At 40.7% G+C, this 16,640-nt stretch overlaps 2 protein-coding genes across 2 annotated transcripts in view; one reads left to right on the top strand and one right to left on the bottom strand.

Moving 5' to 3' along the window:
• LOC142873416 (small ribosomal subunit protein uS13-like) overlaps positions 1 to 16,640 on the top strand; it is a 379,862-nt gene that overhangs the window by 244,578 nt on the left and 118,644 nt on the right. The gene's annotated exons all lie outside the window — the stretch shown is intronic.
• The window catches only part of NANOGNB (NANOG neighbor homeobox), a 53,453-nt gene continuing 38,779 nt past the window's right edge, over positions 1,967 to 16,640 (bottom strand). The window contains exons 3-6 of the mRNA XM_076007699.1: positions 7,211 to 7,308; positions 3,421 to 3,746; positions 3,227 to 3,315; positions 1,967 to 2,729 (exon numbers count right to left, since the gene is read on the bottom strand). Of these exons, the coding sequence (XP_075863814.1) occupies positions 2,705 to 2,729; positions 3,227 to 3,315; positions 3,421 to 3,746; positions 7,211 to 7,238 (468 nt within the window). The 5' untranslated portion in view covers positions 7,239 to 7,308 and the 3' untranslated portion in view covers positions 1,967 to 2,704. The remainder of the gene's footprint in view (positions 2,730 to 3,226; positions 3,316 to 3,420; positions 3,747 to 7,210; positions 7,309 to 16,640) is intronic.

The following is a 16,640-nucleotide window of genomic DNA, read 5'->3' as shown; positions in this document are numbered from 1 at the left end:
GAGCAGGTGAAAGGAGGGCAGGAGCAGGTCAGAAAGTGTCTGTTGCCTGAAGCCTGCTTCTGAGGCCCAAATTGCCCCAACATTATAACACAAGAATGTAACAAAGGCTACGGGAGTTATGAGCCAGGAACCAGGAGTGAAAACCAGTATACACACATCACAGGCTGGAGCCCACTGAATTTGGTAATATAAAAGTCATCGATTACCTTTGCCAGAACACATTTCAGTACAAAAGTAAAGTCAATGTCAGTTTTCAGTGGATTGGAGTAAATGAGATGTGAGAAAGTAGAGATTGTGAATGTAAGTTTGTGGTTCCTAGTCTGGCTGAACATCATGACCAACTGGGGAAGTTTTTGGGTTTAAGTTCTCAGGTGATTTTTTTTTTTTGAGACAGAGTCTCACTCTGTTGCCCAGGCTAGAGTGCCGTGGCATCAGCCTAGCTCACAGCAACCTCAAACTCCTGGGCTCAAGCAATCCTGCTGCCTCAGCCTCCCGAGTAGCTGGGACTACAGGCATGTGCCACCATGCCCAGCTAATTTTTTTCTATATATGTTTAGCTGTCCAATTAACTTTTTTTTTTTTTTGAGACAAAGTCTCAAAAAAATACATAGAAAATACATAAAAATACATAGAAAAAATTAGCTGGGCATGGTGGCACATGCCTGTAGTCCCAGCTACTCGGCGGCTGAGGCAGAAGGATTGCTTGAGCACAGGAGTTTGAGGTTGCTGTGAGCTAGGCTGACGCCACGGCACTCTAGCCGGGCAGCAGAGTGAGACTCTGTCTCAAAAAAAAAGGAAAGTTATACATGCAGTATGAATTCAATTTGTTTGAAATATGCACCAAAAATAGCCAAGAGGAAAATGCAACCAAACTTTGAAAAGGAAAGAGCGTATGTGAATAGGAGAAGTTGGGGGGCAGCTAGTGGCAGACGAGGCAAGGCAAGGCAGATTTCGTTTTTAGGGTCAGAGGAAACTGAACATGTTTGTAGACTGAGAGGAAAGAATGAATAGAAAGGCTTTGGTTTAACATATGAGAAAGCAGACTGCGTTGAATGTTTGAGTTGAAAGAGGTAAGAACATAAAAGGAAGATGAGGTAAAAAAAAAAAGGGTAGAAGGATAAAGAAATGAGGATAGAAGAATGATGTATTCATAACTTTTAATATAAAACTACAAAACTATTTCGGATTACCAAATAATATGTATAACAGAAACCCTGACCTCTGTCTATCCCATCCTTGAGGCATCAATAGACAACCAGAAAGCCCTATTTGATCTGGTTTCTTTTTTCTTTTTCTTTTTTGACAGAGTCTCACTTTGTTGCCCAGGCTAGAGTGAGTGCCGTGGCATCAGCCTAGCTCACAGCAACCTCAAACTCCTGGGCTCAAGCGATCCTGCTGCCTCAGCCTCCCGAGTAGCTGGGACTACAGGCATGCACCACCATGCCCGGCTAATTTTTTTTTCTATATATATATATTAGTTGGCAAATTAATTTCTTTCTATTTATAGTAGAGACAGAGTCTTGCTCTTGCTCAGGTTGGTTTCAAACTCTTGAACTCAAACGATCTGCCTGCCTCGGCCTCCCAGAGAGCTAGGATTACAGGCGTGAGCCACCGCGCCCAACCCTGGCTTCTTTCTTCTTTTTGTTTTTTTTTTTTTTTAAGAGATGGGAAGGGGTCTTGCTATATTGCCCAGGTGATCCTCCCACCTCAGCCTCCCGATAGAACGGTCACCATGTGTGGCTGATTTGAAGTTTGTCAGTCATTTTTCCATACTGTCATTCTACCTCTAACTTACTGTACCTGTCGTGCTCATGTCCATTGGTATCATCTTCCTGTCTTCACTTCCCTCCTTATCCCATCCATCAAATCACTCTTGAAACAAAACTAAATGACCTTACTCCTCTCACTTAGTCACACACACCAGAAAAAAAATCACTCTTCCAGGAGGTATAATCAGGTTTGCACAGAAAAGGCAGAAGGGGATGTTTAGAGACACATTGACAAATTGCAGATGGTACCGAACCCATTAGATTCTGCAGTGGATTTCCCTTTCAGTCTCCAAACATTTCCACAGAGATTGGTACTTTATTGATACTTTTTCTTAAATAAAATCACTGAATGCACCTTATGAAACTTCACATCCACAGTAGGGTACAAATAGAATGTTTCAAAACTCCTTTGCATTTCATCTAGTTCTACTCCATAGAATTTAGCGACTGTTAAAGTTTTCTTGTTTATCCTTCCAGAACTCCATTTATACCCGAGAATGGTGCCATACAAAATGTTTCACAACACAGTCCATATATTTAAAAGATCAAAATATGTTAAATCTGGAAAACAATTTCCATTGAAGGATGAGGAGATCTTTTTAAAACATATTTAAAAACTTGAAAAAGTTAAGGAAGTTATAGAGGTAGAACAAATTCTGCTTAAGCTTGTGTGTCACATGGCACCTGGCTATATCTGTCCTCCCTAGGGAGGGGACAGGGTCCTTCTATACGCCACTGAAGCTGATCTTGCTGTCCTGTCTCTTTGTAAGAAACGTGTTGCTCCATCCATTGCCTGACTGTTTTGTTTCGTGCACAACTCCGACACCAAGGTGCGACAGGCAGAAAGGTTTGGACTTCTATTCCTGGTGACTGGCCTAGGGATGATCTTTGCTAAATTCTATGTAGTGGGAGTCCTCCCCTGGTGTGGGTAGTCATCACTCCGTATTTTGTGCTGCTTTCCTGGGATTGATAAGCACGTGCATGGTTATCACAATGATCAAGATAGCACATAAACATTTGCACATAATATACATAATATATAGAAATTTGATATGCAGTCTAGTGCATATATATATATATATATATATATGTAGTCTAAAATGTTGGCATTGTTCTTAATTCCTTCCAAAATCACATGAGATTCCGCCAAAAACTAGAGAGGAAAGACAATCATTGAATATATTTAACATCTTAGGAACAAAAAGGACAAAATTATTAATTCTATACTGTAATCAATAAAAATCTGATGTCTGTAGGTAGACACTTGGTAATACGATTGATTGCATGTTAAATGGTGGCATATTTACCTGTGTGTGCATTTGTGTGCTTTGAGTAGAGTGAAAAAGAAAGCAGTAAATGGTTTTTTTGTCACTAGCTGTAACACCAAAAGATTTATGAGGATGCCTAATAACTATGGGAACATAAACCATCTCCAAAATATATTGCTTTTTACATACTTTCTTACCCCCTTGTGTCTTTTGTTATACTTCCGCTTGGACATTTCTTTGTTGTATGTCTTCCTCTTTCTACAAAACCATTGATTTATCTGCAAAAAATAATGTGGGGTAGTGATTAATACAGGAAAAGGGATATTGGTTTATATGAGTAATAGTATTATACGAGTGACTTTATCAATGAAGAAATGTCATACCTGTCTATTTGTCATGCTAAATTCAAATGACAGTGATAGCGTATCCTGTATTGTGAGGTATTTGTTTAATTTAAACTTTCCCCAGAGAGTGTCCATGAGGGATTTGCCGACTAATCTTTTCCTGGGACATCCTTCCCCATTTTCCTTTTCTTTTTTCTGTTCCTCTTCCAATTCCTTTTCTACTTCCTCTTCTTTGTCTCCCCCTCCTGCTGTTTCTTCTTCTCTGCATTTCTGCTTTTTCGTTCCTTCTTCTTCCTTGCAATTCTTACTTGATTGCTCTGGACTTGGATCCCAAAGCATGGCTGGTTGTTTCTGGATAATAAGCTCTGTGGAATAAAATCAAGCTAAGTTTGACTTCCAGATCCACATTCTTCAGTGTGAAAATATATTTGATTTTCATCAATTAAATCAATGTTGTACATTGGTGGAAAGCAGAGAAGAAAAGCCAGAGAGGAAGAAAAAGTAATCAAAATCAGTTAAGATTTTCATGAAAAGAACAGATTAAGGGCTAGGCACCCTGGCTCATGCCTGTAATCCCAGAATTTTGGGAGGCTGAGGTGAGAGGACTGCTTGAGGCCAGAAGTTTGAGACCATTCTGGGCAACATAGTGAGACCCTGTCACTACAAAAAAATTGAAAATAAATTACCCAGGCATGGTGGTATGTGCCTATAGTTCCAGCTACTCAGGAGGCTGAGGTGGGAGGATCGCTTGAGCCCAGGGAGTTTGAGGTTGCAGTTGAGTTATGATCACAACACTGCACTCTAGCCTGGGCAACAGGGTAAGACCTTGTATCAAAACAAATCAGAAAAAGAACAGATTAAAAATACTTTTGGGGCCAGGCATCGTGGCACATGGCTGTAGTCCTAGGTACTCGGGAGACTGAAGGAGGTGGTTCTCTTGAGCCCAGGAATTTGAGGTTGAAGTGAGCTACAATGATGGCACTGCACTCTATCTGCCCAGGGAGACAGAGTGAGACTCAGTCTCAAAATATATATAAAAAAAGAATTATCTATTGAAATTAATACACCTTATGATATTAATTAGCCAAATATAAATTACCTTGAAATGAATAAGTTATGAGATGTGACAAATTTACAACAAAATCTAAAGTAAAATGAGGGAATCAAAGCCAAAAGTTGCTTCTTTGAAGAGATTAATAAAATCTTCTGAAAAGATTGATCAACTAAAAAGAAGACACACATAAATACTAGCCATGGGCAGGGCGCGGTGGCTCACGCCTGTAATCCTAGCACTCTGGGAGGCCAAGGCGAGCGGATTGCTCAAGGTCAGGAGTTCAAAACCAGCCTGAGCAAGAGCGAGACCCTGTCTCTACTATAAATAGAAAGAAATTAATTGGCCAACTAATATATATAGAAAAAATTAGCCAGGCATGGTGGCGCATGCCTGTAGTCCCAGCTACTTGGGAGGCTGAGGCAGCAGGATTGGTTGAGTTCAGGAGTTTGAGGTTGCTGTGAGCTAGGCTGACGCCTCGGCACTCACTCTAGCCTGGGCAACAAAATGAGACTCTGTCTGAAGAAAAAATAAAAAATAAAAAAAAAAGAAAAATAGGATAAGATAGGGGAGGTGTACAGGTAAGTAGGTAGACTGTACGGGTAGTCATAGAGTTATAGATAAAATGTTATATTACTCATATTAATATATAGTATACAATAATATATAGTTTTATATTTTATAAAACCAAAAGGTTTTTTAATTGTTTTTTTTTTTTAAGACAGAGTCTCGCTTTGTTGCCCAGGCTAGAGTGAGTGCCATGGCGTCAGCCTAGCTCACAGCAACCTCAAACTCCTGGGCTCAAGCGATCCTCCTGCCTCAGCCTCCTGAGTAGCTGGGACTACAGGTGCACACCACCTTGCCCAGCCCATTATCCCATTCTTTATCTTTTCTATAGTATAGTTATTAAAAAGACTGCCTTTTTAATATACTGAATATATGCTATTGTATTAATATACTTCACCTTTCCACACTTAATTCTGATGTGTTAGAGTCCAGGCCAGGTGCGGTAGTTCACGCCTATAATGCTAGCACTCTGAGAGGCCAAGGCAGGAGAATCACTTGAGGTCAGGAGTTAGAGAACCGTCTGAGCAAGAAGAGCGAGACCCTGTCTCTACTAAAAATAAAAAAAATTAGGCAGGTGTGGTGGCGCCGGCCTGTAGTCCCAGCTATTTGAGAGGCCAAGGCAGAAGGACTGCTTGAACCTAGGAGTTTGAGGTTGCTGTGAGCTATGGCACTCTAGCTCTGGAGACAGAGCGAGACTGTCTCAAAAAAATTAAAGACTCCAAACCAGTACAAACCTTTCTTGAACCAAATCTGGAAGTGCCTGACAAAGTGTAAAGTGTACACATGCTTTGATCTAGAAAATTAAAAAAAAAAAAGTTGCTCATTAGTGAAGTTACATGTAAAAGAATTTTTTATTTGTTTTTTGTTTTTTTGAGACCGAGTCTCACTCTTTAACCTGGGCTAGAGTACCATGATGTCAGCGTACCTCACAGCAACCTCAAAGTCCTGGGCTCAAGCGATTCTCCTGCCTCAGCCTCCCGAGTAGCTAGGACTATAGGCACACGCTACCACGCCTGGCTAATTTTTAGGTTTTTAGTAGAGATGGGGTCTCTCTTTTGCTCAGGCTGGTCTTGAACTCCTGACCTCAAGCTATCCTCCTGCCTCAGCCTCTCAGACTGTTAGGATTACAGGGGTGTGGTAAAAGAATGTTTATTGTAACATTGCAAGTAACAGCTGTTTCTTTAAACTAGTGTTCATTAATCAAAGAATGCTTAAGTATTATCTACCCATTCTGTGAAATACTATGTAAAACACAAAATTGTTTAAGTATAGTCTCATGCATGTAAACATTTTGTACAAATATGATTGAACAAGTATGGAAAAAGACTTTGAATAACATCCACACACTTTAACAATTACCAAGGGGAATGAAATAAAATGGCCAGTGAGGAAAAGGGATTTTTGCATTTTATGTTATATACTTCCATATTGTTTGACCCCTGTGCAATCGGAGTGTATTTATTTTTAAATAAAAAAAAAAAAAGAAAAGGTTTAATTAACTTAAGAGAGTCTCGCTCTGTTGCCTAGGCTGGAGTGCAGCAGTGCAGTGGCACATTCATAGCTCACTGCAGCCTTGAACTCCTGGCCTCAAGCAATCCTCCCACCTCAGTCTCCTGACTAGCTGGGACCATAGGCACAAGTCATCATGCCCAGCTAATTTTTTAATTTTTTGTAGATTGAGGTCTGTCTATTTTGACTAGGCTGGTATTGAACTCCTGGCCCCAAGCGATCCTCTTACCTCAGCCTTCTAATGTGCCAGGACTACAGGCATGAGCAACCACGCCTGGCCAAAACTATTACATTAACTAACTCCATGAAATACCCGAATGCTGAGTAGCACATGAGTTATTTAGGAAGCCTTTTTCATGTGTCTTTTTGCCCTAGAGAAGTTGCAGGTGGCCCATATGTTGTGTATTTTGGGCTAAAAATTGTAGTACTACACTTATGGTTTCTTCAAAATTCATTCTATTGATGACATTCTCCAAAGGTGGATTTACCTTTGGTTCAAGCCAATCCACTTATTCTGTGAGCTAGATGTGCATGTGTAACCTAAAATTAGAGTCAATTAGTAATTAATTGTCATTATTTGGCATTTCATTAAAGCTCTAAGACTTAAAAATAGAGTAAAATAGGCAATGAATTCACTTATTATTTGATTTCTACTTAGTTTCCATTTACTTCCACCTTTTGATTTTGTACAGTTGTCATTACCTTCCAGCCCCTGCTGATTTAGGTCCATGATTGTTTCGCTTTGGGTCTTCTCTCCTAGAGGCTCTGTTTGATTTTTAGAGGTAAAAATCAGAAAAGTCCTGAAAGAAATAAAAAGGTTTGTTATTATAGGAACTCTTTTTTTTTTTTTTTTTTGAGACAGAGACTCGCTTTGTTGCCCAGGCTAGAGTGAGTGCCATGTCATCAGCCTAGCTCACAGCAACCTCAATCTCCTGGGCTCAAGCGATCCTCCTGCCTCAGCCTCTGGAGTAGCTGGGACTATAGGCATGTGCCACCATGCCTGGCTAATTTTTTCTCTCTATATATATATTAATGGCCAATTAATTTCTTTCTATTTATAGTAGAGACGGGGGTCTCACTCTTGCTCAGGCTGGTTTTGAACTCCTGACCTCGAGCAATCCGCCCACCTCAGCCTCCCAGGGTGCTAGGATTATAGGCGTGAGCCACCGCGCCTGGCCCTCTTTTTTTTTTTTTTGAGACAGAGTCTCCCTCTGTTGCCTGGGCTAGAGTGCAGTGGTGTCAGCCTAGCTCACAGCAACCTCAAACTCCTGGGCTCAAGACATCCTTCTCCCTCAGCCTCCCAAGTAGCTGGGACTACAGGCATGTGCCACCATGGCCAGCTAATTTTTTCTATATATATCTAGTTGGCCAATTAATTTCTTTCTATTTATAGTAGAGACAGGGTCTCGCTCTTGCTCAGGCTGGTTTTGAACTCCTGAGCTCAAGCAATCCGCCCGCCTCAGCCTCCCAGAGTGCTAGGATTACAGGCGTGAGCCACTGTGCCCACCCTATAAGAACATATTCAAACTTCTTAGAAATAAATGACTGAATTTTCCATTTCCCAGAACATCTTCAACTTACCAAAAAAAAAAAAAATCATTAAACTTACTGTATTTCCAACTTGAACTTTATTGCTCTGGTTTTCTTCAAAATACAAAAAATAAAATAAGTATTTTCTTATCGTGAAAAATGTTTCTGGCTAGCTGCAGTGGCTTACGCCTGTAATCCTAGCACTGTGGGAGGCCAAGGCCGGAAGATTGCTTGCTCAGGATTCCAAGATCAGCCTGAGCAAGAACCAGATGGTCTCTACCAAAAATAAAAAAAATTAGCCAGGCATGGTGGCATGTGCCTATAGTTCCAGCTACTTGGGAGGCTGAGGCAGGAAAGAGGATCACTTGAGCCCAGGAGTTTATATTGCAGTGAGCTATGATGATGCCACTCTGGCCTGGGCAACAGAGTGAGATTCTGTCTTTAAAAAAAAAAAAAAAGTTTCCAAGTAACATGCTTACTGTAAAAATAAACAAATCATAAAAAGTATGAAGAATTTTATTACTAAAATTGCAGTGATCACTTGATAGCACAGGATTGGTTGCAATGACGCTAATTTTGGTTTACCTGAAGTATTGTTTTTCCACATTTTGATTGCTCCAACTAACAAAGACAGCAATATAAAATTTCATCTTCTGACAATTTACAATAAAGACAATAAATATTTCCTTGAAAATATTTGGGGCCATTATGATTTAGCAAACCATAACTTCCATCTTCTTCCAGCGGCTCCTTAGACCTATTCAAACTTTGTATTTTTTTGCTCTGAACATCTCCCATTATCATCATCTCAGATCATTCCCTCCCCTTCTACTTCCCAAACACTACTTTTTGTATGTGGAAACTTAATTTTTTTCTAAAGAGACAGGGTCTTGCTGTTGTATCACTCAGGCTGATCTCGAACTCCTGGCCTCGACTGCCTTGGTCTCCTGAGTAGCTGGGATTTCAAGCACAGAGCCACAAAGCTGGTGAAACTTAATCTCCTTAGTCAGAAATGGAGATGTGAAAGGGAAAGTTGGGAACAGGATTATTATAAAGGCAAAATAGGACCATTAATGATGTGAGAAAAACCCTATTGGGAGAGGAGGTACAAGTTCAAGGACAAGACCTAAGTTATTTACTAGGTTGTAGAGAAAAAGATTTTCTGAGGAATCATTCATAATTTTTTTTTATTAAATTTCACATATTGAAATTTCTCATATTGTAGGACTTTAAAAATTTTTTTCAGGCTGGGTGTGGTGGCTCACGCCTGTAATCCTAGCACTCTGGGAGGCCGAGGCGGGAGGATTGCTCAAGGTCAGGAGTTCGAAACCAGCCTGAGCAAGAGCAAGACCCGTCTCTACTATAAATAGAAACAAATTAATTGGCCAACTAATATATATAGAAAAAATTAGCCGGGCATGGTGGCACATGCTTGTAGTCTCAGCTACTTGGGAGGGTGAGGCAGTAGGATTGCTTGAGCCCAGGAGTTTGAGGTTGCTGTGAGCTAGGCTGACGCCACAGCACTCACTCTAGCCTGGGCAACAAAGCGAGACTCTGTCTCAAAAAGAAAAATTTTTTTTTTTCAAATATATAACAGTCTAATGATGACTGTCAAAACTCCCACAAATATGTAAGTTATTTTGGCTCATATACTTCTTTAAATTAAGGATTTATAGATGACTCTTCCATATTATATTATTTGAACCTAGGAAACAGTGAGGCCAGGTCCCCTAGGCCCTATTGCAGACCTACTAAATCAAATGGTCTTAAAAAGTCTGAATCAGAACCTAACCCTAACCTTTATACTTTTTACTACTTGGAGAAAATTGCCAGCAATAATTAGATTGTAGCTTTTGGTAACTTCCCCTTAGACTTGAGTTTGTGGTTAGCAGCTAGCTGTGGGTTCAAGGGCATGTGCTCAATTATACCTTGTTTCCCCGAAAAATAAGACCTACCCATAAAATAAGCCCTAGCAGGATTTCTAAGCATTTGCACAATAGAAGCCCTACCCCGAAAATAAGACCTAGTGATGGGCGTGGCTGCGCAGCGCATTTGCACAACCATGCATTTCGTGGCAGAGTGGTAAAGAAGACGAGCAGCCCTTCTCATCTGCCCCATGAGAGCTCTATTGCTCCACGTGAGCGACTGGGGCCAATGGTTCTAAAGGAAACAGAGTCAGAAGAAATTCAGGATGGAATTCAGGGTTTGGAGAGTTAAGATGATGTTCCAGAAGAAGATGACTTAACTATATTTGAATAAATGTAGATTGTTGTGCCATACTTAAAAAAAATAACACATCCCCTGAAAATAAGCTGTAGGTTGTCTTCTTGAGGAAAAATAAATATAAGACATTTCTTATTTTCGGGGAAACACGGTAGATTTGTAATTAGTTACCGATGCTTATGATAAACTTGCATTTAACCCTGCTCTATACTATTGATGTAATTTCAGCCTTACACACCAGAAGTGTCTTCACTGGGTAATTGAGACGATTGTCTACAATGACCCTATATTAAATTTATGATTATACAAAAAAATCATTATTTCTAAAAAGTCACAGAAAAACTTTACTTTCTCCAGAAATTAATATATCCCCTCAACACATTCACTCATGTTCCTTTCAGCTTTGACAGTTCAAGAGATCCAAATAAACACTTCCGTCTTTTTTTAGACACACAGTCTCACTGAGGAGGGAGAATGACTTGAGGCCAGAAGTTCATTTCAAGATCAGCCTGGGTAATATGGTAATACCTCATCTCTACAAAGAAAAAAGGGCCAGGTGCGGTGGCTCCTGCCTATAATCCTAGCACTCTGGGAGGCTGAGGCGGGTAGGATTGCTCGAGGTCAGGAGTTCGAAACCAGCCTGAGCAAGACCCTGTCTCTACTAAAAAAAATTAGAAAGAAATTAAATGACCAACCAAAAATATATATACAAAAAATTAGCCGGGCATGGTGGCACATGCCTGTAGTCCCAGCTACTCGGGAGGCTGAGGCAGGAGGATTGCCTGAGCCCAGGAGATTGAGGTTGCTGTGAGCTAGGCTGATGCCACCGCACTCACTCTAGCCTGGGCAACAGAGACTCTGTCTCAAAAAAAAAAAGAAAAAAGACACAGGGTCTCAGCTGGGTGTGGCCGCTCACGCCTGTAATCCTAGCACTCTGGGAAACCAAGGTGGGAGGATCGCTCAAGGTCAGGAGTTCGGTCAAGAGTTTAAGACTAGCCTGAACAAGACTAAAAATAGAAAGAAGTTAGCTGGACAACTAAAAATATATAGAAAAAATTAGCCAGGCATGGTGGCACATGCCTGTAGTCCCAGCTACTCGGGAGGCTGAGGCAGTAGGAGCTCTTGAGCCCAGGAGTTTGAGGTTGCTGTGAGCTAGGCTGACACCACGGCACTCTGGCCTACACAACAGAATGATACTCTGTCTCAAAAAAAAAAAAAAAAAAAAAGAGATTCTGGCTGCCAAGTTGAAAATGAGTGAGGAGAAAGCAAGTGGATTAGTTCACTGCAACCTCAAACTCCTGAGCTTAAGTGATTCTCCTGCCTGGGCCTCCCAGAGTGCTAGGATTACAGGCCTGAGCCACTGCACCACGCCTTGATAGCTATTAGTTAGAACAGTAATGGACTTAGGCTTTAGGGAATGGAAAGATGGCAGATAGAACAGAGAAGTGAAAGATTTCCAGGGACATTGAGGTTCCATCCAAAGATTGAGGGACGGTGATGAGGGAGAGGCCAGTATCACTAACGACTACTGGGTTTCTGGCTCTGTCCAGGGGAGGGATAGTAGCGCCTCATTGGAACAGTGAACACTAGATTAGTGGGAGCTATTTTTTGTTTTTTTGAGATAGTGTCTCTCACTGTTGCCCAGGCTGAAGTGCAGTGATACTATCACAGCTCATTGCAGCCTCAAACTGGGCTCAAGTGATCCTCCTGCCTCAGCCTCCCCCGTAGCTGGGACTATATGTGTGTGCCACCATATCTGGTAAGATTTTGAATCTTACTGTAGACAGGATGAGTTTACTTCACCCTTGAGATATTCAAGAGGTCAAATAGGCAGGTAGATACAGTCAGTATACAGATCTAGAACTGAGAACAAGAGGTCTAGGTTGAAGATATAAACTTAAGAATTGTAACATAAACAGTAGTCCCACCTTATCCACAGTGGGAGGGACTACCATCCATGGGGGTATATGTTCCAAGACCCCCAGTGCATGCCTGAAACCACAGACAGTACTGAACACTATATAGACTATGTTTTTCTTACATATACATACCTATGATAAAGTTTAATTTATAAATAGGTACAGTAAGATACTAACAATAACTAATGATAAATAATATACTGTTCACAATTTCACAGATAGAAGATTCGTTTTTATGTTATATCTTAGCAACCTCAGTGTATAATTTTTTCTTTCCTTAAGTAGAGAACTTTCAACTTTTCATTTAAAAGTAGCACTATTTTCTTTTTCTTTGGTATATCCAAATTGCCAGCATCATTCCTCTTGCACTTTGGGACCATTATTAAATAAGGCTGACTTGAACACAAGCAGCATGATACTGTAACAGTCGATCTGATAACTGAGATGGATCACAGGATGGACAACTGTCTACGGTGTGGACCAGCTGGACAAAGGAAGGATTCATGTCCAGGGCAGGACAGTGCAAAATTTCATCACACTACTCAGAACAGCAGGCAATTTGATACTTATGAATTGTTTATTTCTGGAATTTTCCATTTAATCTAGTATTTTCAAACCAAATTTGATTGGGTGTAACTGAAACTAGTCTGATCCCCATATCCATGGGTTCTTATGGGTACTTATGAATTGTTTACTTCTGGAATTTTCCATTAAATCTCATATTTTCAAACCAAATTTGATCGGGTGTAACTGAAACCTAGTCTGATCACCATATCCATGGGTTCCAAAGCCATGGATCCAACCAACCAAGGACTGAAAATATTTGGAAACATAACCCCCCTAAGAAGTGGGCAAAGGACATGAACAGACATTTTTCAAAAGACGACATACAAGCTGCCAACAAACATGAAAAAGTGCTCCTCACTAATAGAGAAATGCAAATTAAAACCACAATGAGATACCATCTGACACCAATAAGAATGGCTATTTTTATTTATTTATTTATTTTTTGAGACAGAGTCTCGCTTTGTTGTCCAGGCTAGAGTGAGTGCCGTGGCGTCAGCCTAGCTCACAGCAACCTCAAACTCCTGGGCTCAAGCAATCCTCCTGCCTCAGCCTCCCGAGTAGCTGGGACTACAGGCATGCACCACCATGCCCAGCTAATTTTTTCTATATATATTAGTTGGCCAATTAATTTCTTTCTATTTATAGTAGAGACAGGGTCTTGCTCTTGCTCAGGCTGGTTTCGAACTTCTGACCTGGAGCAATCCTCCCGCCTCGGCCTCCCAGAGAGCTAGGATTACAGGCGTGAGCCACTGTGCCCGGCCAGAATGGCTATTTTTAAAAAGTTAGAATCAACAGATACTGACAGGGATGTGGGAATGTAAATTAGTTCAACCTCTATGGAAAACAGTTTGGAGATTTCTCAAAGAACTAAAAATAGAAGTACCATTCAATCTAGGAACCCCACTACTGGGCATCTACCCAAAGGAAAATAAATCATTATACAAAAAAGACACCTGCACTTGGATGTTTATGGCAGCACACACACCCCATGGATACTACTCAGCCATAAACAAGAATGAAATCATGTCTTTTGCAGCAACATGGACAGAACTGGAGGCCATTATACTAAGTGAAATAACTCAAACAGAAAGTCAAATACCACATGCTCTCACTTGTAAGTGGGAGCTAAATAATGAGATCACATGGACATACAGAGTGGAATAACAGACACTGAAAACTCCAAAAGGTGGGAAGGTGATGAGAGATGGAAAATTACCTATTGGGTACAGTGTACACCACTGGGGTGATGGGTACACTGAAGGCCGAGACTTCACCACTACACGATGTAGCCAGGGAACAAAACTGTACTTGTTCTCCCTAAATCTATAAAAATAAAAAAAATTGGAAATAAAAATGGAATAGTTGTATCTGTGCTGAATACATACAGACTTATTTTGGGTATTATTCCCTAAACAATACACTATAACTATTTACATATTATAAGTAATCTAGAGCTGATTCAAAGTATATAGGAGGATATCCATCCATACATAGGTTATGTGCAAATACTATGCCATTTTATATAAGCAGCTTGTGCATCAGTGAATTTTGGTATCTGAGGGGGTTCCTGGAGCCAACCCCTAGTGGATACCGAGGGATGACAGGGGTTGATAATTGAAGCCATGAAATGAATAAGATCACTAAGCAAGAAGTTGCAAACGGTAGCTTTGGACAGAAATCAGCCAATGGACATGTTTGAAAAAAATCAAGAGATTCAATATCAAAATTCAAATTTTCAGATTAAAAAATCTGAAATTAATGGGCCTAAATTCCAATGTAATCAACAATTGGCTGGATGTGAGAAGTACTTGCCCTCTTAGGTGGAATCTACTTTCTCTAATTAGCTACAGTACACACAGCCTGCCTCATTTCTGCCTAATTGAAAAAAAGAAAAAACAGCCCACACCACACGGCTAGTAAGATCTATAGTAAGATCTGACAGGCAGAAGAAAAAATAAATACAAACATACATTTCATTCTCCTTTCCTGACTCAGGAGTTACATATTCTTTATATAAATAAAACCTCTCTTCCTATTTGGCTGTTTAACTCTGCTGTGATTGAACCTGTACTCGGTTATCACTGAAATCCATAACCATTAGCAGAAAAAATTTAATTTTCACTGAGAATCTCTGGCTGCAAACGATTGCAATAGGGCACATTGTGTTCAGGCTACTGAAATCATAGAGTTTTGTTTTTTTCTCTTCTCTATTTCTCAACAAAATTCCAAGATCAAGGTTTATTCAAGAGGAGACAAAACAAAGCAAAAGCAGATTTGAAACCGTGCAAGGGGATGCAGACGTTGGAGAATGGGGAGCACCACAAAAAGACAAACACCAAAGTCCCGAGTTTTATCCAGTCACAATTCTATCTTCACCCCTCGAATATGAATAAGAAGCCTAAAGAGAGAGAGGGAAAAAAGAAAAACAGCAGCCCAAATCACACTGCTAGTAAGATCTATAGTTATGATTTGAACTAGGCCGGGCGTGGTGGCTCACGCCTGTAATCCTAGCCCTCTGGGAGGCCGAGGCGAGTTATATATTAGCCGGGCATGGTGGCACATGCTTGAGTCCCAGCTACTCAGGAGCCTGAGGCAGTAGGATTGCTTGAGCCCAGGAGTTTGAGGTTGCTGTGAGTTAGGCTCACACCATGGCACTCTAGCCTGGGCAACAGAGCTGAGACTGCCAAAAAAAAAAATGCCAGTAGCACCTACTGTTTGATTTAATAATGGGGTCAGTAGCCTAGCCGAACTGCTACATAAAACTCAGCATCACAATTACCAAAACCAGAGTTATTGCCCAAAAGAAAATGATAGCTTATCATCACTTATACATAAGGAGCCAAAAACTTTAACAAAACACTAGCAATCCAAAATCCAGAAACATTAAAAAGTATTCTATACCATAACCAAGTGAGATTTATTCCGCAAATGTGTGACTTATTCAAAATATGAAAAATCACTGGAACACATATGAATAGAATGAAGCACAAAAACCATGTGATCATCTCAATAGAGACAGAAAAATCTGTTTTTCTATAAAGAGTTACCATGACACAGCAATTGGTCTCTGATTTTTTTTTTTTTTTTTTTTTGAGACAGAGTCTCACTTTGTTGCCCAGGCTAGAGTGAGTGCCATGGCGTCAGCCTAGCTCACAGCAACCTCAAACTCCTGGCTCAAGCAATTCTCCTGCCTCAGCCTCCCAAGTAGCTGGGACTACAAGCATTCGCCACCATGCCCGGCTAATTTTTTGTATATATATTAGTTGGCCAATTAATTTCTTTCTATTTATAGTAGAGACGGGGTCTCGCTCTTGCTCAGGCTGGTTTTGAACTCCTGACCTCGAGCAATCCGCCCGCCTCGGCCTCCCAGAGAGCTAGGATTACAGGCGTGAGCCACCGCGCCCGGCCGGTCTCTGATATTATAACCAAGAAAAACAAAAACTTATGTCCACATAAAGACTTGTTCATAGCAGGACTACTCATAATAACCACAAAATGCAAACAACTCAGACGTTCAACTGGTAAATGGATAAACAAAATATAGTATATCCATAAAATAGAATATTATTTAGTCACACACACACAAAAATACCAGTGCAGTGGCTCAAACCTGTAATCCTAGCACTCTGGGAGGCCGAGGCAAGGAGGATCGCTTAAGGTCAGGAGTTCGAAACCAGCCTGAGCAAGAGCAAGACTCCGTCTCTACTATAAATAGAAAGAAATTAATTGGCCAACTAATATGTATAGAAAAAATCAGCCGGGCATGGTGGCGAATGCCTGTAGTCCCAGCTACTTGGGAGGCTGAGGCAGGAGGATTGCTTGAGCCCAGGAGTTTGAGGTTGCTGTGAGCTAGGCTGACGCCATGGCACTCTATCCCCAGCAACTGAGTGAGA

This window comes from Microcebus murinus, chromosome 10 (genome assembly GCF_040939455.1).
Source record: "Microcebus murinus isolate Inina chromosome 10, M.murinus_Inina_mat1.0, whole genome shotgun sequence".
In the NCBI taxonomy this organism is placed as follows: Eukaryota; Metazoa; Chordata; class Mammalia; order Primates; family Cheirogaleidae; genus Microcebus; species Microcebus murinus.
The sequence above is the reverse complement of the archived record's forward strand: the minus strand, read 5'-3'. Positions and strand labels throughout refer to the sequence as shown.